The following is a 27,240-nucleotide window of genomic DNA, read 5'->3' as shown; positions in this document are numbered from 1 at the left end:
GCCAAACAATCACCATGTGTAGATGGTATGTTTGACAAACTATTGGCCTTATTTGCCTATTTGACAAATATAACCAATACCAAATACACCGTGTATCCGTACCTTTATCGGTTTTTGACGCACATCAAAAGAGTCAAATAATTTGAGTTAAATAGGCAATGTTTTTTTTTTTTGCAAATTGCAAAGCAACTTCCGTCGCCCATGGACACTCGCAGCATCATAAGAGCTGCAAGTGCGTTGCCGGCCTTTTAAGAGGGAATAGGGTAATAGGGTAGGGAAGCGAAGGGTATAGGGTAGGGGATTGGGCTTCCGGTAAACTCACTCACTCGGCGAAACACAGCACAAGCGCTATTTCATGCCGGTTTTCTGTAAGAACGTGGTATTTCTGCGGTCGAGCCAGCCCATTCATGCCAAAGCATGGCTCTCCCACGTATAAATGAAAATGTAAAGAAAACCAAGTAAAAGTTTGGTATTTGACGTCTATGTGTGGAAGGTCGTAATTTGCCTTTATTTGCTTGTTTGTGATATACGTCAATAATTTTGCCAAATGCAACAAATAGCCAATAGTAAATACAAATAGCCATGTGAAGTGCCAGCATTAATACAGACGCAGAAAGTTTGTATCTAAATAGATAGTAGTTTTGTACACGAAAGCTTGCATGCCAGAATTTCAAGCAAGTTTAAAAAACGTCAAGCCAAACTTTGGCGCTTTCGAGTTACGCATAGAACTTACCGTTTTACCCACTACACGCACAATATTCAGTGTACAAGCTTGCTTGACCACAGTTTTGCTTGCGCATGCCAACGCAAGCAAAACTGTGGTCAAGCAAGCACGTGTAGTTATAACTTATAGGCACCTAAAACAGTAGTATTTATTTTTTAATGCGCGCAAGCTGCCCTAAAGTTTGGCTTGACGTCTTTGGGCTTGATGGTTTATTCAAACTTGTCTATTTATAAAAGTGGAAGCAGAAATGAAATAAAGAATTACATGCCTATTTCCAAATTGTGTATATTTGCCAAACTTCTAGAAAAAATTGTTTATGAACAAGTGTACAGCTCACTTTCAACACATTTCATCACCGAACAGCACGGATTTCTACAAAAACGCTCAACCTCAACTAATCTCATAACATATTTAGATTATGTCACAGAGAGTATGGAATCTGGTGGTCAAGTAGATGCCATCTTCACCGACAACAGTAAAGCCTTTGACCGTCTAGACCACTCTTTGCTACTTAAGAAGCTTTATAACTCAGGGATACCTATATGGATGGTTCACCTCCTACAGTAAAAATAGATCCCAAGCAGTAGTTGTCAATGGCTTTACATCTTCATGGTATGAGGTGCCATCCGGCGTCCCTCAGGGGTCGCTGTTGGGACCGTTGTTGTTCAACATATTTGTTAACGACATTTACACTTGCTTTCGTCATTCGAGGTTCCTCCTGTATGCTGATGACATGAAAGTGTTTAGAAATTTTGTAACCTGCATGATTGTCACCTGCTGCAGGAGGACCTTCGAAGACTTGAGGCATACTGTAATATCTACAAACTCGACCTTAACGTAGCAAAATGTTGTTCAATGACTTTCAGCCGATCTTCTAAAGCCATTGATAATTCATACTTATTAAAAAACCTATACTTAAAAAAGGTTAATGAGGTACGGGATTTGGGCATAATTCATGACTCAATGCTAACATATTACAAACACTTTCACCACATAATCACCAGAGCTAATAGATCCCTCGGCTTTATTATGAGAATGAGCTCCCAATTCCAAAGTATAAAAACAACAAAAATTCTCTACTGTTCGTTCGTTCGCAGTGTTCTAGAGTATGTTTCTGAAATTTGGAATCCCCAATATAGCATCCACATTAACCGGTTGGAATCAATCCAAAGACGGTTCACGAGATTTCTGCAATTTAAATGCAACACATTCGATCATAATTATGAGTCCAGGTGCAGGCGATACCACCTCCTGCCTTTACACCTAAGACGTCAAATAACGGACATCTCGATACTGCTCAAAATCGCGCAACATAAAATAGACTCCCCTCTCCTACTTTCTAAAATTAACATCAAAGTTCCCAATCGATCTTCCAGAATGTCCTCTTATAATCCCCTTTACATCCCTTTTTCCCACACAAACTATAGAAAAAATTCCTTCTTTATAAGATCTTGTTAAAGCTACTTAACGATTTGCACAAACGTTTTGACTTAGACATATTTAACTCTACGGTTACCGGCACAAAAAGACTTATATCTAAGCATTTTTTTTGACGGTGTTCTCTTACTTCTAAAATCTCTGACTGTCGTTTAATATTACTGATATTTGATTAGTTAAATATTTCAAAATTAATAATAATTATAAATGTCTGTACTTACCCTTTTATAAGCTATAATTTTTCTATAAGTGAGTTTATGTAAATTTTTGTAAGCTTTCGTAATTAATTAGTTTCTAAGTGAAAACGTGTAAATGGTGTCTAGATTTTATACAGCCTTCTATAAATTAAAAAAACACTGTATGTTTTCCAAATAAATAAAAATAAAATAATAAAATAAATTGTCTGCGCCGTGCGCGTGTGGTTGAACGTTCAGTATTCAAGCCAAGTTGTTTATAAATACGCCGTCGATCTCGGCAAGAATGTGGCTTGCGCATGCATAACTGTGCCGTGTGGTAGATAAGTCAGTCTTCCGTCTTTTCATGCGAGAAGCATGCGCCAGCAAAACTGTGATCACTTGGTTGAGTTGGTGATCACTGATCAGACAGTTTTATTTAAGCAACCATAATAAATAAAGGGCTTTTGTGCTTTGTCCAATGACTGGTACTGTCCAATCACTATTCATTTACCATAATATTTTTCCTTTATTTATAGTTATTTTTTGAAGGAATGGCGCAAGATAAGATTTTTATTTTGGAAAAATTGTTTACTTTGAGAAGAAATTATGCACGCAAATCTGTACTCTCTACTCGTGTCTCGTTGAAGGCTTCAAGAAGCAAAGTTGAAGTTTGTAACCAATGTTGTCACAACAAAAATAAAATTAATTTTTGACCAATCAGAAATGGACAACGCGAGCCGGCAAATGTCAAAAGTGGCATCAGTGATACGTGTAAATTATTTTTCCGGTTCTTGTCCTTCGTTCCGAAATTCTTGAATCTTGATCACTCGTTCGGCGTAGGAAGTACACGAACTAAGCAAAAATGTTAGGTTCTTCTAAAATAGTCCTACTTTTAGGCTTAATATACTTATGTAGGGCCGCCGAGGAAGACGTTCTAGAGCTCACAGATTCGGACTTTTCGAGTGCGATAGCTCAACATGATACGGCCCTCGTCATGTTTTACGCTCCGTGGTGAGTAATTGAAAGTTGAATAACCTCATTAATAGCAAAGTAATTGATGCGATTGTGGCGGATTATATTTCATTATAAACATTCGATTAGGTGCGGCCACTGTAAGAGATTAAAGCCCGAATACGCGCTAGCGGCCGGCGTGCTGAAGGATGACGATCCTCCGGTGGCGCTGGCGAAGGTGGATTGTACCGAGGGTGGCAAGAGCACCTGCGAGCAGTTTTCCGTCTCCGGGTACCCCACGCTTAAAATCTTCAGGAACGGTGAAGTGTCGCAAGAGTACAATGGCCCGAGGGAATCTAGTAAGTTCCATCCAACTTCCATATTACATAAAATAAGAAGCTTTTTTTTTAGTAGAACATACCATACCAAAACATTGCCTTTTCATATAAAAATAGAGGTACACTATTACCTCAAATTCAATTTACTAGATGTAATACACTATTTTACCCAGACAGACATAATATATTTCGATGAAACCAGTATTCATAAAATTCCCAATTTACAGATGGTATTGTCAAGTACATGAGAGCCCAAGTTGGCCCTAGCTCTAAAGATCTCCTGACAGTTGAGAGCTTTGAGAACATGCTGGCTAAGGATGAAGTTGTTGTCGTTGGCTTCTTTGAGAAGGAATCAGACCTTAAGGGACAGTTCCTGAAGACTGCTGACAAAATGCGCGAGGAAGTCTCCTTTGCCCACTCTTCTGCTGCTGATGTACTCAAGAAGGCTGGTTACAAGTAAGTATATCTTTAAAAGTATTTTTTTGACTCATAAGTGTTTCTCTATTAGAGAATATATAATATACCACCAGTTGACAAAATATTAACATGATTTGTTGCTAAAATTACAAGCTAATTAAGAAAAACCAACTAATTTCACTGGCACATAAGTAGCACACTATTGGACGTACCATTCTTATGAATTACTTACAGGAACAATGTGGTGTTGTACCGACCCAAACGCCTGCAGAACAAGTTCGAGGAATCATTTGTTGAGTACAAGGGAGAACCTGAATCACTCAAAGCTTTCATCAAAGAAAACTAGTGAGTATAAATTATGTTTTATATAATTATGAATAACTTATTAACATAGCTGGGCACCGTTAAACAAATAGTTAACTTTGTTAATCGTTAATCTGTTACAAAAAATGTTAGTTTCGTTAAACGTTAAAACGTTACAATGGACGAATTAACGGAAGTTAACGTTAATTGTTAATCCGTTAATATGTGTAATATGGCCTTGTTGTAACTTATATCATTGTGTTAGTACTTAGTGTACATACAAAACCTGTTGGTTTAAGGTTTTGGAAGTTAACATGTTAGGGACAAAACAAAATACTTCTATAATTATTGTATGCGTATACTAAATTATATAGCACTCTTTTATATCAACATGTAAATGATTTATAATAACAATAAACAAATCACTCTCTCTATAAGCACCGGCGCTGAGTAATGAAATGATAAAACGAAACAAATCCCTCCTCACTCGCATGCGCCTGAAAATGTATCTAGTATTTTTTTTTTTTAAATTTTTAAATAAGGGGGCAAACGAGCAAACGGGTCACCTGATGCAAAGCAACTTTCGTCGCCCATGGACACTCGCAGCATCAGAAGAGCTGCAGGTGCGTTGCCGGCCTTTTAAGAGGGAATAGGGTAATAGGAGAGGGTAGGGATGGGAAGGGAAGAGAATAGGGGAGGGTAGGGAAGGGAATAGGGTAGGGGATTAGGCCTCCAGTAAACTCACTCACTCGGCAGCGCAAGCGCTGTTTCACGCCGGTTTTCTGTGAGAACGTGGTATTTCTCCGGTCGAGCCGGCCCATTCGTGCCGAAGGATGACTCTCCCACGTATATATTTATATATTATTATCCCACGTATTGTTTTTGTTTCGCTGCTGTCGTGCCGCGGCGCCGCGCTGCCCGCCCGCCCGGCACTTGTCGTTTCATACTAACTGTCTGAACCTGTTTTCGCGCCGCACCGCGGCGCCGTGCGGCAGATAGTAGGCATTAGATTAACGGTTAACGGACTTCTGCATATTAACGGAAGTTAACGAGTCCGTTAATATTTTTAAAAGTTAATCCGTTAATCAAAATGTTAACTTCGCTAATTAACGATTAACGGATTAACGAGTTAATGCCCAGCTATGCTTATTAATTATATTGATATAATTAATTAATAAGCATAAATAGATGATAAGCTTATCAGTACAGTTTAATTGAGCTAGTATTTCCAAGCTATATATTTGATTTACTATAAATTTTTATCTACACTAAGATATTTTTATGAAAAAAACAATGACAATGTTGCTAAAACTTTAATGTTTTTAATCATAAGCTGCTAATTAAATATATGTTAAATATCTAATGACAATAATTTTAATTAGTTATTCAGAATAATAACAATCTTAACAACAATTATTTGAATATTTTTCAGCCATGGCTTAGTTGGAATCCGTCAGAAAGAGAACATCAATGACTTCTCAAACCCACTTGTGGTGGCTTACTATGATGTGGATTACGTCAAGAACGCTAAGGGCACAAACTACTGGAGAAACCGTGTACTTAAGGTTAGAATTTATTTAAAATATAAGATATTCTATCACCTTGCTAATTATGACATGAAACAAGCACGCCTCGCGGGTGGCCGCGCCGGGCGCACGCTTAACGCAGCGAACGCCCTTATACAGATGGATAAGTGACATAATATCCTATAGTCCAGGGGTCACCAATCAGGGTCCGTTTTAAGACATGAAATCAATGAGAAAACTAACCGTTTTTGTAGTTAATTATCTCCCTGAAGTTTGGAGTGAAATATTGGTGCAAGCTATAAATAGATATTGACATTAAATCCTGGAGACATTGAAGTCCTAAGATGAACGAAGATCATCTTCGAACATGCTTGGTCCGTACAGAATGGGTAGGCGGTCCGGATGCGGACCGCGGTCCGCCATTTGGTGACTTCTGCCTATACCAGTGGTCCCCAACCTTTTTTTCATACGGGCTACAAACATGTCTTGGACTTGGTGTTGTGGGCCACAACAAAAAATTTTTAGGTGTAAAAAATAACTTTCTTCAAAATTAACGATCTAAAAGTGGAAAAAAATTTAACTACTTTCACGACGAGCGAAATTATTTTGTCGGTGGGCGTGAATTTCAAAATGGTTTAAGCGCATCACAGACGGTGAAGATAATATAAAATATATATTATCTTAGAGCATATTTTAGAATATCGCTCACCATAGAAATCCCTATGAACCATCTCATCATTCATTGGAAATACTAGCTCATCCTATGAACCATCACACACGACGAAGTTAATTTATATTTTGTATCTTAAGATACCGAGCGATATGGAAATATTTTATCTTAAGATACGAAATATATGTTTCGAATCTTAATATTTTATCTTAAGATACGAAATATATATTTCGTATCTTAATATTTTATCTTAAGATGCGAAATATATGAATACAGGGTGTTTTTGTTTCGGGCAGCGTGCTCATCGGTGATTGGAGGAGTGGGATGCTCCTGATACACTATATAAACTATGTTTCTCTAGAATTTCTAAAATACTCTTGAAACTTCTTCGTTGACAGATCTTGATAAAGGTTAAATTCGCCGCAGGTTTTTCACTTTTTTATTTGAGGCTCTATCCAAATGTTTCTCCTTTTGGAATGTGCTACTGCAATCTGCATTTCACATTCTATATCAGAATCATCGTCTGAGGAGCTGTCTAACAATCAAGAAGTAAGGCAGTATCACTCATATATATAGAATCAATCACCCTGTATATAAAACTTTAACAAGGAATATGTGTGGCACCAACGGAGACTCGTAAGGAAATGAACAGATTTTTAATAATATCGTATCTTAGCCGTGTGTGATAGCTTAAGATACTATAATATTTTATATTTGGGCATCTAAAGATAAAATATTATATTATCTTCACCGTCTGTGATGCGCTTTAACATCACGCAGGCCACAGATAAAGTCCCGGCGGGCCGCGGGTTGGGGATAGCTGGTCTATACAGTTACTAACATCTGTCCTTGCCTGTATTTTGGCACAGACACCTGTGTGGCGTGTGCTCTGTAAACAAATGTTTGACTGTGTAAATATTTTTCTCTGTAAGAAAGCTACTTAATGTTACTAAACAAATAATTCAGTATAAAATTTTTACTAATTTATATTTTATACAAAATGCATTTTTTTATCAGGTTGCCAAGGAAATGACTGAAGTAACATTCGCCATCAGCGACAAGGACGACTTCACACATGAGCTCAACGACTATGGTATTGACTTTGCCAAGGGTGACAAGCCTGTTGTAGCTGGAAAGGACACAGATGGAAACAAATTTGTCATGTCTAATGAATTCAGGTAAGATAAAAAAATATTTGAGTTCTTTTGTTGGTATAATGTGCATGCAATTAATTAATTATGAAAAAATAATAAGACAAAAGTTTAAACCCTGCCATAGTCCAAATTTTTACAATTCCTACTTTTCCTATCTAGTTCTAATTTTGTAAAATATTTTTTTTGTATGCCAAGAAAACATAGTAAACTACATTATATACACATTATTGTGTGAAATCTCATTTAATTTAAATTATTTGCAGCATAAAATTTAGATTCATGGTAAATTCTTGTGTTTGTCAAACTGCAACTAGCAAAACTTGTTGCAATCCTAACTATTTCATGCACCAGTAACTTTAATGCTTACGCTAAGTACTTCAATATCACATGCATGTCAGAGTCTGATAACAATAAGGTCGGCTATTTCATGGGTTAATGTTTGCAAATGCTATACATTTTACGGTGTTACTCCTCTTTATCTTTACTACTACATTGTTCTTTAGCCTTCTTTTAAACCACACTAGGTATTAAATATTTTAGACGACCTCTGTCGCTCAGTTAAATAAAAAGCTTAAATATAATATGTTTAATATTATAAAAATATTAAATATATTTCCGTTGTCTGGTACCTGTAACACAAGTCATGCAGGTACTTAGCACGGGGCCAGACTGACGTGATGTGAAGCATCCATAGATATTATTATTATTAGTCTTTATGAAATGTTTGTAAAGTGAGAAAATGCTTTAAAAAAATATCTATTTTTAGGAAAATACGTAAAGTTGGAAGATGAATAAAATTTAATTTAAATATTTTTTAATATTCCAGCATTGAGAACCTGTTGGCGTTCGCCAAGGACTTGGTTGATGGAAAACTGGAGCCTTTCATCAAATCTGAGGCCTTACCGGCCAGCAATGATGGACCAGTCAAGGTTGCTGTCGGCAAGAACTTCAAGGAGCTAGTCACTGACAGCGGCCGGGATGCCCTCATCGAGTTCTATGCCCCATGGTGCGGACATTGCCAGAAACTTGCCCCAATCTGGGAGGAGTTGGGAGAGAAGGTATTTAACCTTTGGAGTTTTTTAAAATAATAACAGTAAGAGTATAGTTCTATCGCGCTTGAACATATTTGCTACTTCTTTCCACTTTTTGCAAAAGCAATGCAGTGGAAATACTGTTATGTGCAAGCGTAAGAACACTAGGAATACTCTTGTATTCCTGTCATTTCTAACTAAGTATTTACAATTATTTATCTACCTTTGTAAATATGTCACAAAATATTACGATTTTTTACTGTCTAATTACAAAAACTTTAAAATTAACCTTTTTATGCTATTCATTTCCAGTTGAAGGATGAGGAGGTTGACATCATCAAGATTGATGCCACTGCCAACGACTGGCCCAAGTCCCTATACGACGTGTCCGGTTTCCCCACCATCTACTGGAAACCCAAGGACTCCTCCAAGAAACCAGTCAGATACAATGTAAGTTGTCTGCTTAATTTATTCTCAAAAAGAAAATTGCTATAATGGTGGGAAACCGTCATTTATTCTTTTTACCTACATGTTAACTAAACACCTTACAGTAATCTCAAATTAATGATGCACATGCAACACTTCGCTAATTGTCGTAATCACGAAAACACACGAATCTGTGAAATGTAAGAGCCCCAACAATGCACCTGCATTTTGAACTTTGTTCGAAGGAAATAGAAGTAATTATCATATAGTCGGTGGCTTTCCGCTGTCGCCGGTCCGTCAATAAGTGCTATAACTCACCGGGAAGCCATCGCGACGTGGCCAGGGTAACGTCCAAGTAACGTCAGGCGCCTCAGCTATGCCGCAAAGCAGCTTTTTCTTAAAATTAAGTTTAAAAACAGCGCTTTGCAGCGACGCGAGTACGTCTTCCGACGCTCAGGAAATACGACTGTTGCCGAAAAAATACGAAAATTTCTATGCGCATTATCACTTTGGGAGCACTGTACTTTTTGTTTAAAAAATTTCACTGTGTATTTTTCAGGGTGGACGTGCTCTGGAGGACTTCCTCAAGTACGTTTCAGACCAGGCCTCGTCCGAGCTCAAGGGCTGGGACAGGAAGGGCAATGTGAAGGACGAGCTGTAAATACATAGTGATACAAAACTTTCCATGTAAGAGATCTGTGAGTGAATGTTGTAAGCTTGGTGTGCACAATATAATATTGCAATAAGTTAAAATTAATATGTTGAGGACTACTGTTGGTCACAACTTAATTTACTTAACTTGTATTCTTAATTTTTGAGCTAAAGTCAATTATTTGTCTTGACGATGGTTTTAAAATGTTTAAATTCATTTACAATGTTTACAAAAGATAAATTAGCAGTGGTTTTGTGCAATGTTTTTAATGAAATCTAACGTGACTGCATTTATATTCTGTGAAAGAATTGCATATCTCGATTAATGCTTAGCCAAGTTTTAGAAAACTAAGCAATTCCCAGTAAATAAGTCTGTTTATTTTTAGATGTTGTAATTTTTATTATGTACTTCCCCTCTTTATAGTAATTTTCACAAATACAGTAATTTTTTAAGGATTTCTTTGTGGTATAATAAATAAGAAATATTTATACAAATGAATTTTATTCCTGTCTTCCCTGTCTATGTGCTATTTAAATTTAATAGGTAAGTTTAAAGTATATTTATTTTTAAAATAATGTAGGCTTTTAAGAAAAATCGTGCCTGTTATTTTTGCAACTTGCTAAAGAGTAAATAAATTAGAGACATTATTTTTTGAGTTTATTACATATAATTTAAGTACTTACTTCTATCATGGCGGAAAAAAAATCGGTACAAATTCCCAAAACATTAGAAATAAGTTATACGTGGAAGAGCCATGCTTCGGCACGAATGGGCCGGCTCGACCAGAGAAATACCATGTTCTCACAGAAAACCGGCGTAAAACAGCGCTTGCGCTGTGTTTTGCCGAGTGAGTGAGTTTACCGGAGGCCCTATCCCCTACCCTATTCCCTTCCCTACCCTCCCCTATTCCCTTCCCTTCCCATCCTTACCCTCTCCTATTACCCTGTTCCCTCTTAAAAGGCCGGCAACGCAATTGCAGCTCTTCTGATGCTGCGAGTGTCCATGGGCGACGGAAGTTGCTTTCCATCAGGTGACCCGTTTGCTCGTTTGCCCCCTTATTTCATTAAAAAAAAAAGTATAACCCATAAAGTTAATATACCTAGCGGAATAGGCCTCTTGGATATCTCTAGTGGCGCGGCGAGTGGCAGATTCAGGCAACACGTGGGTGTCAGAGTGCGATCAGCAGTTTTTTTTTTTTATTAAATAAGGGGGCAAACGAGCAAACGGGTCACCTGATGGTAAGCAACTACCGTCGCCCATGGACACTCGCAACATCAGAAGAGCTGCATGTGCGTTGCCGGCCTTTTAAGAGGGTATACGCTCTTTTCTTGAAGGTTTGCAGGTCGTATCGGTCCGGAAATACTGCTGGTGACAGTTCATTCCAGAGTTTTACAGTGCGCGGCAGAAAGTTACGCGAAAAACGCACTGTGGAAGACTGCCACTCATCAAGGTGATGAGGATGGTATGTTTTTCGCGTGGGACGATAGCGAAAAGTTGCAGGTGGTATGATTCCGAACAATTCCTCAGAGCACTCGTGATACAACCGATAGAGGATGCAGAGTGAAGCAACATCTCGGCGTAATTCCAGGGGGTCCAAGCTGTTTGAAACACTAAGGCAGTCAACAATTCGAGCAGCCCTTCGTTGGATACGATACAGAGGGAGCAGTTGGTATTTTGGCGCCTCTGCCCAGAGATGAGAACAATATTCCATATGAGGCCGAATCTGCGCCTTGTAGAGTTGTGTGTACCATACATACTAAAAAATATAATATATTCCCTCTTGCAAGCAGGTATATACTTGAATGCGCCTTATAAATATATTTCCAAACCAATATAAATATATTTCCAAAACTTAAAAGCAACAGACTTAAATTAAGAGTTGGGACTATAACCCGTAATACAACATTTATGCAAAAGGGAGTCATAGGCATGGTAACATTAATTTATAATAGATTGCCTACGGACATAAAAAAAATTGAAAACTTAAATATGTGTAATGTCGGCTGTACACTCTCGCCGAGACACAGCGAGGCGGCCCGAGTGCGAGAGTGTAAATGGGTGCGCTCGCCTCGTCTCGCCTGTCTCGGACCCTCTCGGTCCGGTGTCGGTATTTTGCGCCCGAGACAAAGGGTCTCGCGAGGAAAGCGAGCGCATTACTGTACACTCTCGCGTTTTTTCACTACTAGTCGCGTCGCTGAATTTTATCGCTGAAAGGACTATGCAAGAAGTTTTATTAGAAGATTAAGAGGTCCTATTTTCAATCTTTCCACTCTATTCGATTATATTTTGACTCAGCCATTCGGGCTCATAAATGTTCAACTAATGACAGTTTTGTTTTGCAAGCAGTGTTGCCAGACGGCCAACTCGGTTTCTCCCCAAGTGTTCCCCGAAATCCCCCCAAAATTCGGGATTTCAAGAAAAATCCCCCCACAAATTATAAAAGAAATTTTTTGTTCATTATGAATGGGAATTTCACAAATGGATACGATGAATGTACACTATTTCGGTAATAGCGTCCAATCTTTACAGAATCAGCATCTTCGCGAGCTCCTTGATCATTTTTATGGTTCCGTAAGTCGTAACCTAAGGGTAAAAACGGGACCATAGTACTTAGATTTCGCCGTCTGTTCCCAGATTTTTTCCTCCAACAATCCCCCCAAAAAATTGTTCCCCCCAATTTTCCCCCCATCACCTAAAAAAACCCCCAAATTTGGGGGGATTCCCCCCAATCTGGCATCACTGTTTGCAAGCTTATTTTACCTGGCAGTCGCTCCATCGCACTGGCGGCTCCGACGTCTGTATACAAGGGACAGTTGCTGCAAATTACTTGCTTATTATCCGGTCACCTGTTTCCTTGACCAATTGAGTTAAACAAACCCTCAGAGAGCAAGTTCTGCGTATTATCGTTTATTAGGACGATTATCTTATTGCTTATTAAAACAAAATAATTCTACAGAAGCATGTCCAGATTTTGCTTCAAAGACCTTATTTGAAGCATAACTTTTTATTTCTGCCTGGTGTAATTTCGACTCAATGATCATAGTCGAGCGGGAATTCTCCCTCTACCTGCTCGATGATGGCGCCAAGGTTGACAGAGCTACCAACATTCAGGAAAGAAAAGGAGGTAAAATCTGCGAAAATGGAAGTGCCTATCTCAATTATTATGCTTCAAATAAGGTAAGTATTTAATAAGCGTTTTATTTCAGGGTAAAACGCTGCTATTATTTAGTTGTAGGTATAGGGATTATTGAATTTAATTTTTAGGACATAAACGAAGGAAGAGTTTAGCTAAGATTGTGAAAGAGTGACGTTAATATGTTTTATATTAATTTCCTAAGATTATTCTGGGTTTTTAATGTGTTTTATTGGTAGAATATTAACCATTACATATTTATTATCATGCGTTTTGGTAATTTGTGTTATAAATATGTAAGAAAATAAAGATAATATCGTAAAATTTTATTTCATTATTAAAATCTATTTTTAATCGTATAAACGAAACGTAATTCGTATGTGTAGGTCATTTTGATTTCAAAAATCTTTTGATGGGGTGCTAAATTTGTGCAGGTCAGAAAACCGACAACAATCGGGGAACATAGGTAATATGCGAATCGGTCTCTCACTTATGCTTCGCAGGAATTTCGCGGCGCCGCGGCGTCGCGCATGGTTCGCGCGCGAGTGTGGATCATGGAATTAATATGTACTACGTACAGCTACATATTAATTCCATGGTGTGGATGCGGTCGGCAGTGCTGCCAACTATTCAAAACGTTTTCCCCCTAAAACAACTTCAAAACCCACTAAATTTCAACAAAAACTCCCCAAAAAATCAAAATATTTAAAATTTCTTGCGGTATGTTCTACTAAGCGCTCAAAACGCTGAAATACACTTTCAACATTCCAAACAAACAAACAGGCCGGCAGTTTTTAAATACTTCAATCTTTATTTTTTTCATTACATACAATGACAACAAATATAATAATCTGTCAGCCTACTGTCAGCTGGTACGACTCAAAAGACTATAGCGACATGTGCTTTGTGCGGCAGTTCCATCTTAAAGGTGGCTTTCGGATCTATGCCGCGAGCGACCGCGACCGGTAAAAAATCAAATAAAATGCTACTTTATGACATAAAATATAGGTATCATTTCCTACTGACATTTACGTGGCGACCCATGCTGCAGCCGGCGCGGCAGCGGCGTACAAGCTAGTGGTTGAGTAAAATGAAACCTATAGCCTATGTCATAAAGTGGTATTTCATTTGAATTTTCGTCCGTCGTGGTCGCTCGCGGCAAAGTTCTGAGCCACTTTAAGGTTGTAATAAAAAAAATATTCAATTCTTCAAAATTTTTATCCCCAAAAATATCCCCAAAATATTTTACCCCCTAAAAAACCCACAAAATTTATTTTTTCCCACTAAATTTAGTGGGAAATCCCCATAGTTGACAACACTGGCGGTCGGGGAACCAGCCGCGAAGTGCGAAAAATATGCGAATCGGATCCACACTCACGTTTCGCGGAAATTCCGCGAAACGTGAGTGTGGATTGGAGATGGGGCCATACAATTAAACTAAATTACAATAAAAACTAGCATAATAATAAGTAAAAAAAAAACAGTTTAAATATGAAGGGTTATATTTTATGTAAGGCAAAAAGAACTGGAAGCCACTGTGCCGGCCATGTGTGGACAAAATGTGGACAACTATATAATCAAAGATATTTTGTAGTAAAATATCTTTGTATTGATTGGTCCTTGCGAAAACCGTGTCAAACCTCCTAATAATTTGTTTTTATTGTAGTCTGTGATCAATCTGTGATGAACTGTGTTGCTAGTTTCAAAATTAGAAATTTTCTGTACTTTTGACAGGATATGACGTAATGGAAAGGTTTTATGGCAACATTATAGTATTGCCACTATTTTATTGTTTCAAAAATATCGGGAAATTATTATTATTTTATTTTATTATATTAGTAAGCCTTTTATTGCCGACAACAATACTCAAGCTATATAAATGAACAAAATTGGCTCAGTTTACTCTTAACTCTTACTTATCATCAGGCGAGCGAAGCGAGCCCTAGTATATCCCACAACCTGTTCATTTTGTGGTACACTTTACGGAATAACATCACGTCTATTGATTTGTGCTTTATCATATAATTTTTTTATTTTTATGTGTTATTAATAATTATCATCAGTCAGTCAAGGCGTGACGACGCGAGCCCTCACAAAGCTCGGTTTTTAGCTAGTTTACTCTATATACTCATAATACTCTTTTAAACACTCTACTATAAGGATGTTTACTTATAAAGTGTGGCCACACCGGTAGTGATTCACATTGCAGCTTTCCAGCCGAAAGAAAATCTATTTCTCGGCCATTCTGTTGGACTTTGGAGTCTATATCTCGGATAATACGCTCTATCAGTGGTGAGTGTTCAACTCTGAACAAATAAGAATTTATCAAAAAGTTCCAAGTGCAGTGCTACTTCCACAAGTGCGTACTTTAATTTTAATAGTTTTTATTAATTAAATCGTTTTATCGTACTAGTTTTCGAGCCGTAGCGATAGATTAATTTTTTGGTAGTTCAACGTGGTGCAATTCATGTAAGTCCGTATCGACTTTGCGGGATTGATTTTGATCACATTGCTAACCTCGTAATCTTAGATAAATGATAGGTCTCGCGCGCGCGCTCGACTAGATACCGCGCTGTATAGAAAACACAGATTCCCGAATGCGGCAACTCAATATTGTAGTGTGTGTAAAACAATGCACAAGTATAGTAGATAATCGGGTTGCCAGATACGTGACTGGTGCCCAATCAATGGGGAAAAATTAGTTGCTGTGGTCTTGTAATTTATTATTATTGTATAGTAAGTGCTGATTTTTCAATCACCAGATAAACTTTGCCATTGGAATAAAGTCCATTCGAAAAGAATGCGATAAAATAACAACATTGTTTAGGTCAACGAAATATAATGGGTACAATATTGATGAGAAAACAATACAAAAACAGTGGTAGGAAGTTTAACGAAAGTTAAGAATGAGTCATAAAAAAGCAAATGTTAAATTTGTTTTCTCATTTGTTACTGTATTGTGTACATACATAAAGTATAAACTATATTTTAGTCCATAATTATTGTCAAGGTGTGTCGGGGGACCGCTAAAGTAGATGTTTGATAATTGATTTCACATAACAAGTTTAAGGATCAATAATTCACAGCGAACTGAATCGAGATAATCAGCGACTTGGCGGTTGTAGGGTTAGTTTACTTGGCGGTCCCCCGACACACCTTGACAATAATTATGGACTAAAATTTTACTTTACACAAGTTAGGAATTATTTTAACCTCAAGGCAGTAAATATTATTTCATTACTTTTTAAAGTTGTTTGGCGGGGGTTTTTTTTTAAATTTCTTTATTTATATTATAATATGATACTCATAATTCATATTTATTAATACACATTCCAGGAACTTTGAAAACTTTTTGTTCCGTTGGCGGGATTCGAACCAGCTACCCTAGAGATTTTAGCCCGGCCGCACATTGTCCGAAATTTCTGATACGAAACAGTTGAACGTCCGCGCTGTCTCCTACATTTTGTACTGAGCCGAGTGAGCTCAAACTCGCCGGAAGGATATTTCGGATAGTGTGCGGGGTGGCGGTCCGGCGAAATTCAACTGTTTCTGATCAGAATTCGGATAATGCGCTCATCCACTCAGCCACTATGTATATATAAAAAATAAGATATAATAAATAAATAAAAATCACAATCTCAGAAAAATTTGGGAATTTTTAGTTTATGGTAATTGGCAACACTGAACATCAAGCGGTACTCCGATCCGAATTTTCAGGTTTTATATTATTTTTCTGTGTTTATGACGATTTATATAATATTTACTGATTGTATGTGATGCAAGTACCTTTCTTGTTTCTTGTAGTGTTATTATTGCATAGTCTCACTAAAAAAAAAAAATATCGACACATCTACCTCACCCGAAGCTTGCAGCGCGACTGGCGCAGTTACGCCGTATGGCGTGTGATTTGTTGCCGCATTTTTCAAGTAGGTACTCCGACGGTATCTAGTCGTAGCGCGAGCGCGAGACCAATCATTCATCTAAAAACCACAGATTACTAGTTTAAATAAGGAAACATATTTGTTGGGGGAAAATGGGAGGAATATTTAAGTAAAATACTCAAATATTTCCACTAGCAAACTTGAGGTAGGTTAGCTGGTAAAATTCTCAAACTTAAGTGGTGGATGGCTAGGTTGGAAGATAGGAATAAGTCAATTTCGCCGCCCCTCATTTTTGCCGCTCTGGGCAAATGCCCGGCTCGCAACCCCTTAAATCGGGCCCTGTGTAAGTGATCGTTTACAATTTTTGCCTGTGAAATGTTACTATTTCTGGTGATCAGTTAACTATAAGCCTTTTTTTATTTAATAGAACATACGTAGTATCCCTTAGTAGTCTGTGAATAGAACATACCATACCAAAACATTGCCTTTTCATATATTTCGACAGACATAATTCGCACCTTAAAAGTAAAACCGTTACTAAACGAAAATTTTCATTAATTGAGGTATCAATGCCATCTATCTGAAATAAATGTAAACTACAAGATAAACTTTGTGTTTCTGCAAAATTTTGTGTTTTGCGCCATCTAGCGGTAAATCAAAGCGTTACTAAGCCGAGTTATGTTCGGGTCGATAAATACAATATTGTGTCTATAGTCTATACCAATAAGAACATGATCGTGATAAAGTGATGACGGAAGTTTTAAACAACAGCGTGATTATTTGGATAAACACGGCTTTAAGTCACAAAATATTTTCTTTTTTGAATAGGTAAAGTGTTTCAATTTGTTTAGACACATTTTTCGTGTTATGAAATAACGCAATTTATAGTTCAATTTCATTGGATGGTATGTTACAGTTTGTATAGTCACAGTTTGCCTTTATTTTTTTAGAGATTAATCCAATAATTACAATAAAAAATGTTACACTCTAGAGATAAATCTCTAGAGTGTAACATTTTTTATTGTAATCAAAAAATATTATTAACATGCCAATAGGTTTAACTCATTATTGAGTTGAAGTGAACATTACTTTTGTTAGCTCAAAGTAGGTACCTACCTCTCGTGGATAGAGAAATGAGGCTGTGATTGTTACTATGTTTATTTTCTTTTATTGCTATTTCCAGTTGATCTCCTTTCAGTCAAAGTGTTTTAAAATGTAAAAGGATAAGATAGTTAAAAGTTAAGACGGTAAGATACTGTCTTAACTTTTAATTATGTTAAATTATGAAGTTTTAATAGTTTTTTTGTTTTGTAACATTAGTTGCGCTTACCGCAATGAACAAAAAAATTAGTGGTAAAGTGTTACTAAAAAAATATAAATCAAAATAAATAAATCTGTAAATATTTTAATTATCTTTTTTAAATGGCATGTCATAATATAAACAGAGATCTATCTTATAAACTCATTAAATATCTTAAAAAAACCCTGAACTCAGATTTTATTTAGAAAAAACAGTGACTATTTTCTAATATTTGCTCCCCTGTAAAATTTGATAATTTCATTTAGTCACGGTATTACTTTAAAGGTGCGAATATTATATTTCGGTGAAACCAGTAAGTATTCAAAAAATTCCCAATTTACAGATGGTATTGTCAAGTAAGTACATGAGAGCCCAAGTTGGCCCTAGCTCAAAGGATCTCCTGACAGTTGAGAGCTTTGAGAACATCCTGGCTAAGGATGAAGTCGTTGTCATTGGCTTCTTTGAGAAGGAGTCAGACCTTAAGGGGCAGTTCCTGAAGACTGCTGATAAAATGCGCGAGGGAAGAAATGTCTCCTTTGCCCACTCTTCTGCCGCTGATGTACTCAAGAAGGCTGGTTACAAGTGAGTATAACTTTAAAAGTATTTTTTTGACTCATAAATGTTTCTCTATTAGAGAATATATAATATACCACCAGTTGACAAAATATTAACATGATTTGTTGCTAAAATTGCAAGCTAATGAAGAAAAACAACTAATTTCACTGGCACATAAGTAGCACACTATTGGACGTACCATTCTTATGAATTACTTACAGGAACAATGTGGTGTTGTACCGACCCAAACGCCTGCAGAACAAGTTCGAGGAATCATTTGTTGAATACAAGGGAGAACCTGAATCACTCAAAGCTTTCATCAAAGAAAACTAGTGAGTATAGATTATGTTTTATATAATTAATTATGAATAACTTATTAATTATATTCTACTGATAAGCTTATCAGTACAGTTTAATTGAGCTAGTATTTCCAAGCTATAATTTTGATTTACTTACTATAAATTTATCTACACTAAAATATTTTTATGAAAAAAACAATAACATTATGTATTATAATATTGATTATAAATTCATTAGGTTATTCTTAGTTTTAAGTTGTTGTACTATTCCTATTGTATGTCATATTTTCATCTCTGTTGGTACTTGGTTGTCTGGAAGAAACCCCTTGTAGCGACAAGACTACAATTTGCGCAAATCCTTTATTTTTATATTATTTTTATTGCTATGTTTTTAATGTGCAAATAAAGAATTTTTATTATTATTATTAATAACAATGTTGATAAAACTTTAATATTTTTAATCATATAAGCGCGCGACGACCTCTGTGGCTCAATTGGTGGGCTGTTGGAAGCTCAAGCCGGGGGTCGCGGCTTCAAATCCCGCCGAGGGAACAAAAAGTTTTCAAAGTTCCTGAGTCATGGATGTGTATTAAATATGTGTATCATATAGTAAAAATGTTAAATATAATATGTATAGTATAAAAGTATTAAATATATTTCCATTGTCTGGTACCCGTAACACAAGTCCTTCAGGTACTTACCACGGGGCTAGACTGACGTGGTGTGAAGCGTCCATAAATATTATTATTATTATTATAAGCTGCTCATTAAATATACCCCCATGTTAATTCATGAAGCCCCATATGCTCACCGGTGACAAAATAGAAATTTTATTGTGTCTTGTTTTTCCAATATCGACAGGTTAAATATCTAATTACAATAATTTTAATTAGTTATTTAACATAATAGTCATCTTAACAACAATCTAAATTCAAATATTTTTCAGCCATGGCTTAGTTGGAATCCGCCAGAAGCAGAACATCAATGACTTCTCAAACCCTCTTGTGGTGGCTTACTATGATGTGGATTACGTCAAGAACGCTAAGGGCACAAACTACTGGAGAAACCGTGTACTTAAGGTTAGAAGTTATTTTAAAATATAAGATATTCTATCTCCTTGCTAATTATAGTATTTAGGGCGTTCGCTGCGTTGAGTCGCGGGCGCCCGCGGCGTGCGCTCGCCATAGTAATCGTGCGACGGCTGACCCGCTCAACGCTGCGTTGCTATATGGGATGACATGAAACAAGCACGCCTAGCGGGTGGCCGCGCCGGGCGCACGCCATAGTAATCGTGCGACGGCTGACCTGCTCAACGCAGCGCTGCTCTATGGGATGACATGAAACAAGCACGCCTAGCGGGTGGCCGCGCCGGGCGCACGCCATAGTAATCGTGCGACGGCTGACCTGCTCAACGCAGCGCTGCTCTATGGGATGACATGAAACAAGCACGCCTTGCGGGCGGCCGCGCCGGGCGCACGCCATAGTAATCGTGCGACGGCTGACCCGCTCAACGCAGCGCTCTATGGGATGACATGAAACAAGCACGCCTCGCGGGTGGCCGCGCCGGGCGCACGCTTAACGCAGCGAACGCCCTTATACAGATGGATAAATGACATAAAGTATAGTCTATACAGTTACTAACATCTGCCCTTGCCTGTATTTGGCAAAGACACCTGTGTGCTCTGTAAACAAATGTTTGACTGTGTAAATATTTTTTTCTGTAAGAAAACTACTTAATGTTACTGGTTGTGCACTTAATTTTATTATAATATATTATATTTCCTTAATTTCCTTACTAATTAAATAATAAGTTCTCAAATGACACTCTGGGTTTGTGTTGTTTGGTTTCCACTGTTGGGATGTAATCTTAGTTTGGGAGTTTCTGTTCATCAACTGTTGGATGAACCTTTAACATAATAATATGGCAATTCACCACTGACGGAAGAAGACGACTGAAATAGATAAAATTTGTAAAGATGAAGATATAAGTGTACCCCGCCGCCCAGAAGATTTACTGTCTAATTACAATTTCTTCGTGGTGGGATGTCTCTCACTTCCCCCATGGGGAGAAATGGGAAGTCGGTTCCGGGGCTAGGCCCCCTGCCCGAGGGATCTGCCGCACCTCATAAAGATGAGGCGGTATTTGGGGCGGGACGAGTCCCTAGGTTGGGTGACCGGTAGAGTCACCTCTACTATCAGCGTTGCCAGCCCTTCTTGACCCACCCGAAGCACCCCTGGCGGTCCACCCCACCAGGTGAGATCCCCGGTTACCCGGGGAAGACCCAGCGGAGGCTGCCAGCGACATGGGGGGCGACGTTTCAGGCAGGTAGAGTCAGGGGGGCACGCTTGCTGTTTTGTTGGATGTAGAGTGCGGCGTGTTCTGCGTCTGCGGCGGCTGCTTTCGGTGGGATTTGGAGGTATTCTGGCGGTTAAAATTTTTTAAGAAGTTAATTTAGTAGGCGGAAGAAATAAAAATAAAATGAAATGAAATAAAATAGAATGAAATAAAATAAAATACCATTTAAGGGGATGTCACGAGGAGCTAAGGCCCTACAGCTAAGAACCTAGCGAATTGGATTTGTGAGGTGGGAGAGTTTGCGACGTGGGTCGCAAACTCTCCCACTCCCACGTTCTTCATTTGAGGTTTGGTGTTCGAATGGCGAGGTGGGGGAGACCGCGACATTGCATCGCGGGCTCCCCCACACTCGTTTGGCAGAAATTGGAGAGTAGGAAGAAGTGAATATTCTACCGAGGCGGATGGATTGGGTGAGGGAGTTTGCGATGGGATCGCAAGCTCCCCCATGCTCACTTGCCCGGAGTTTTTCTTCAAATGTTTATACCGTTATATATGCTCAACGACGGAAAAAGTTTAAAAATAATTGTAAATAGGTACCGTAGAGTTTACTTTTTTTTTGTTAATAGTGCTTGTGTGAACATTGGTGAGAACCAACATAGAAGAAAGACATTCCTTTTTTTTAATTTTAATCTGTTGTATTTTGTATTATTATTGTATTTTTTTTTTGGAGCAAAGGGCTCGTTTCCAGCTCCCAATAAATTAAAAAAAAAAAAAGGAAGAAGACGAAGAAGACATGTCTTTGACACTTGACAGATGACAAGTGTTTGCGGGGTTTTTTTTTTCTGTGGACTGGGCTTGGCCAAGTAAACTTCTTGGGCTTGGCCTTATAATCTAAGGGGCTTGGGCCTTGGCATACGAGAAATTTTTGTTCCGATTACTGATAATTTTTCCTTGAAAAGGCTAATATTCCAGCTGGAATTTCAAGTTTTTCTTCCTTTTGGTTTTCAATATAAACGCTGTGAACTTTTTTGTGTGGTCGGCCGACCAAAGTGTATCAAAATTCAAGAGTACTTCAGCTACGCTCCGGAGCGGACAAGCAAGCTAGAGAAGTCAAGCATCCTGCCCCTACAATATCCAGGGGGCTTGCTGCTACTGCAATTGCCTGAGGAGCACCCCTGCTGACTATGGAACAGGTTAGTCGGGCATGATACGGATTCCGGAGTGTTTTTTTTTGAGAACTTTGTATTATCCCGCAGGCAATTTAGCTGTTTACACGCTATTTCCTAGGCCTTTCCAAAACCTAAACAAATAATTATAAAAGTTTTACTAATTTATATTTATTATGAAATGCATTTTTTATCAGGTTGCAAAGGAAATGACTGAAGTAACATTCGCTATCAGCGACAAGGACAACTTCACACATGAGCTCAACAACTATGGTATTGACTTTGTCAAGGGTGACAAGCCTGTTGTAGCTGGAAAGGACACAGATGGAAACAAATTTGTCATGTCTAATGAATTCAGGTAAGATAAAAAAAATATTTGAGTTCTTTTGTTGGTATAATGTGCATGCAATTAATTATGAAAAAATAATAGGGCAAAAAATTTAGTTTGTTATTATTTTTAGCAATATTCCGCGAAAACAACTTCCACCTTTAAGTAAATGAGTGAGTGTACGCATAGACATGCGTATAGCACCTCCCTCCTCCCACACTGCCTATGCGTACATGATGTGGACTCTACGAACAACGTCCGTTAAGTGTTCGTAGAGTCCACATCCTGAGGATGCTCCGGTGTTGGGGCGAAACGCGCGTCGAGGTTTTCAACCTGCATGGTGGTGAGGGGCCTTGCACGGATTTGCCAACATTATTGCTTGTGTGGTGGTGGTGTTTGCAAGTTCTTGCATGCAAGTGTACGCATAGGCAGTGTGGGAGGAGGGAGGTGCTGTACGCATGTCTATGCGTACACTCACTCATTTACTTAAAGGTGGAAGTTGTTTTCGCGGAATATTGCTAAAAATAATAACAAACTAAATTTAAACTATGGATTTCCGCAAAGTAACGCCTGATTCCATTAACAATAGGGCAAAAGTTTAAACCCTGCCATAGTTCAAATTTTTACAATTCCTACTTTTTCTATCTAGTTCTAATTTTGTTAAATAGTTTTTTGTATGCCAATATACACATTATTCTGTGAAATCTCATTTAATTTAAATTATTTGCAGCATAAAATTAAGATTCATGGTAAATTCTTGTGTTTGTCAAACTGCAACTAGCAAAACTTGTTGCAATCCTAACTATTTCATGCACCAGTAATGAAACAGTAAACTGTAATGTTTATGCTAAGTTCTTCACTATCACATGCATGTCAGAGTCTGATAACAATATGGTTGGTTATTTCTATGAAACGAAATGATATTTATTTGGATAAAATATGGTTGCTAGAGATTTATAATAACTAAGTAGTAAGTAGTAAATTCATGGGTTAATGTTTGCAAATGCTATACATTTTATGGTGTTACTACTTTTCTTAACTTTACTACTAGATTGTCCAGAAATAGTTTTATTCTTTAGCCTTCTTTTAAACCACACTATAAAATATTTTTGCAGTCTTTATGAAATGTTTGTAAAGTGAGAAAATGCTTTAAAAAATATCTATTTTTAGGAAAATACGTAAATTTGGAAGATGAATATAATTTAATTTAAATATTTCATAATATTCCAGCATTGAGAACCTGTTGGCGTTCGCCAAGGACTTGGTTGATGGAAAACTGGAGCCCTTCATCAAATCTGAGGCCTTACCGGCCAGCAATGATGGACCAGTCAAGGTTGCTGTCGGCAAGAACTTCAAGGAGCTAGTCACTGACAGCGGCCGGGATGCCCTCATCAAGTTCTACGCTCCGTGGTGCGAACATTGCCAGAAACTTGCCCCAGTGTGGGAGGAGTTGGGAGAGAAGGTATTTTATCTTTGGAGTTTTTTAAAATAGTAAGAGTATAGTTCTATGGCACTTAAATATATTTGCTACTTCTTTCCACTTTTTGCACAAGAAATGCAGTGGAAATATTGTTATGTGCAAGCATAAGAACACTAAGAATACTCTTGTATTCTTATGTCATTTCTAACTACCTTTGTAAATATATCACAAAATATTACGGTTTTTACTGTCTAATTACAAAAACTTTAAAATTAACCTTATATGCTATTCATTTCCAGTTGAAGAATGAGGAGGTTGACATCATCAAGATTGATGCCACCGCCAACGACTTACCCAAGTCCCTATACACCGTGTACGCTTTCCCCACCATCTACTGGAAACCCAAGGACTCCTCCATGAAACCAGTCAGATACAAAGTAAGTTGTCTGCTTCATTTATTCTCAAAAAGAAAATTGCTATAATGGTGGGAAACCATCATTCATTCATTTTACCTTACTAGTGTATAGAAGTATTGTGAAACCAATCTGTGGGGCTGGAATGGTCACATTTAGTTTTTCATTATTTTTTTTCACAATTCATTTGCTGAATTGATTGAGAGGAATTGCCCTCTCAATCAATTCAGCAAATGAATTGTCAAAATTATAAAACTGACAAATGTCAAATCTACAAAAATACGGAAATGAATTGCAAGCAGAGTTGCATTTGCAATTTTAGAAAAATGAATCATAATATGATTCGTATTATATATTATATGTAATCATATTAGGATTCTTCAAAGCGACTATTTTAGCCCCGCTGGTCCTATGGAATAGAGTTATGGGGCTCAGCAAGTAACTCGAACCTTGAAATTCTGTAAATATTTCAAAACAAGGCCCTAAGAACCATTACCAATGCACCTTGGTTCACACGCAACACAGAAATTCGCGAACATCTTAACACATTAGCAAGAGCCCTCATTACTAGTAATACGCATAAATCACGACTAAAAAAGTGGAATATACTGGACATTGACAAAAGATAGGATAATGGCCAATACAGCAAACTTGGACTTACTCAATGGAGTTTCGACAAATAAAACCCAATTTAATAATGGATAAGATCAGCGGGGCTAAAATGGTCACATTTAGCAATTCCTCTCAATCAATTCAGCAAATGAATTGTCAAAACTGTCAAACTGACAAATGTCAAATCAGTACAAAAATACAGAAATGAATTGCAAGCAGAGTTGCATTTTACGATTTTAGAAAAATGAATCATATTATGATTCATATCATGATTCTTCAAAGCGACCATTTTAGCCCCGCTGATTATGGCTATAACTAGCCGATTGCAGATGTTGAAAGGGGAAAAAAATCATTTTACCCACATGTTAAATAGACACCTTACAGTACTCCCAAATTAATAATGCCCATGCAAATCTTACACGAATACACCTGAATCCGTGAAATATAAGAGCCCCAAAAAATGCACCTGCATTTTGCACCTTGTTCAAAGGAAATAGAAGTAATTATCTTATAGTCGGTGGCTGTCCGCTGTCGCCGGTCCGTCAATAAGTGCTATAACTCACCGGGAAGCCATCGCGACGTGGCCAGGGTAACGTCCAAGTAACGTCAGGCGCCTCAGCTATGCCGCAAAGCAGCTTTTTCTTAAAATTAAGTTTAAAAACAGCGCTTGGCAGCGACGCGAGTACGTCTTCCGACGCTCAGGAAATACGACTGTTGCCGAAAAAATACGAAAATTTCTATGCGCATTATCACTTTGGGAGCACTGTACTTTTTGTTTAAAAAATTTCACTGTGTATTTTTCAGGGTGGACGTGCTCTGGAGGACTTCCTCAAGTACGTTTCAGACCAGGCCTCGTCCGAGCTCAAGGGCTGGGACAGGAAGGGCAATGTGAAGGACGAGCTGTAAATACATAGTGATACAAAACTTTCCATGTAAGAGATCTGGGCCTGTATACCTTTGTCACTTCCATGCAGTTTCCTTACAGTTAACTTATCAGTTGTAAAGTGAATGGTTCTGTTTCGGTATCTTAACCACTTTTACTTCTGAATGGTTTTAACCACAGATTATGGTTTTAACCTGTAATATTTGTCTCTGAACTGGATAAAGAAATGTCAAAAAGGAACGTCAAATTTGACTAACGGATTTTTTTTTAGGAATTGAAAATGGCTTAGCCATAATGACTAACGGAAAAATTGTAAATCAAGATGAAAATAAAGTTTAAAAAAAGATTGATAAATATACTATTTTCTATTATATAACGTGGTCAATGTAGGAATAGTAACTTTTGCACCGATTTATTGTATTTAAAGGTAATTATTATAAATGTGTAAATGGTTTTATTTATATTTTTTTGGTATTTTATAAGCCCTTTATCAAAACACTGAGAAAATAACACTCCTTTATGTTTATATTATCACAAGCATGGCGATCTAGAGGAGAAAGAATTCTCTGACATTGGCAGGTCACTGTGTCGGCAATTAAAGGAGACAAAAAAAAAAAAATTAGGTACTGTAGATATTATTATTTATGTTTATAGAGATTATGTTTTATGCAAGAAATTGATAAGTTTATTGGTATTTGATACCTACGCTAAATAATGAACCTTAAAAAAGTCTTAGAAATGCATCAAACTTGTGGATTACAATTACATGCATTACAACAGAGTTGATGTCATGAGTTGAACATAGTTTGTTGAACTTGAACTCATTCTTGAACTAGGTACCTACGTTTTTTTGAGCTTTCAAATAGGTATTATTGTAACATAAACAGGCAATTTATAAGTTTAATAATCCCCTTTTCGTGCCTTGTAAGGCATTTTACATCATTAGTACTGTGTACGCTGAACCAAATATTTTTCAGGATAAAGGATGATTGCTAACACTGTGATGGTATAAGTACTTACTACATTGCTAGTAAAGAATTGCAAGTGTAATGATGACGAAGTCCTAGGAAGATAATATATATTCACTCAAAAGCTTAAATTAAAAGAAATTTAATAAATACTCGTTTTTAAATGTTTTTTCATTTATTT

At 37.4% G+C, this 27,240-nt stretch overlaps 1 protein-coding gene across 1 annotated transcript; it reads left to right on the top strand.

Annotated features, from left to right (window-relative positions):
- The first annotated feature begins 3,089 nt into the window (after positions 1-3,089).
- On the top strand, positions 3,090-26,127 carry LOC121730728 (protein disulfide-isomerase A3). The gene is made up of 17 exons (XM_042119868.1): positions 3,090-3,348; positions 3,439-3,647; positions 3,854-4,082; positions 4,278-4,388; positions 5,779-5,911; positions 7,560-7,720; positions 8,523-8,754; positions 9,040-9,177; positions 9,713-9,812; positions 15,236-15,297; positions 18,463-18,701; positions 18,896-19,006; positions 19,920-20,052; positions 22,633-22,793; positions 23,994-24,225; positions 24,483-24,620; positions 26,013-26,127. Exons 1-17 carry the CDS (start codon positions 3,200-3,202, stop codon positions 26,112-26,114), a joined length of 2,640 nt encoding a protein of 879 aa, XP_041975802.1. The 5' UTR covers positions 3,090-3,199; the 3' UTR covers positions 26,115-26,127.
- Positions 26,128-27,240: the final 1,113 nt, after the last annotated feature.

Source organism: Aricia agestis, chromosome 9 (assembly GCF_905147365.1).
Source record: "Aricia agestis chromosome 9, ilAriAges1.1, whole genome shotgun sequence".
NCBI lineage: Eukaryota > Metazoa > Arthropoda > Insecta > Lepidoptera > Lycaenidae > Aricia > Aricia agestis.
The sequence above is the reverse complement of the archived record's forward strand: the minus strand, read 5'-3'. Positions and strand labels throughout refer to the sequence as shown.

Excerpts from the sequence above, each read along its gene's own strand:
- LOC121730728 (XM_042119868.1), top strand. The coding sequence starts at position 3,200 with ATGTTAGGTTCTTCTAAAATAGTCCTACTTTTAGGCTTAATATACTTA. Across the intron at positions 4,389-5,778 it reads GCTTTCATCAAAGAAAACTA|CCATGGCTTAGTTGGAATCC; the intron begins GTGAGTATAAAT and ends AATATTTTTCAG. Across the intron at positions 22,794-23,993 it reads GTCATGTCTAATGAATTCAG|CATTGAGAACCTGTTGGCGT; the intron begins GTAAGATAAAAA and ends ATAATATTCCAG.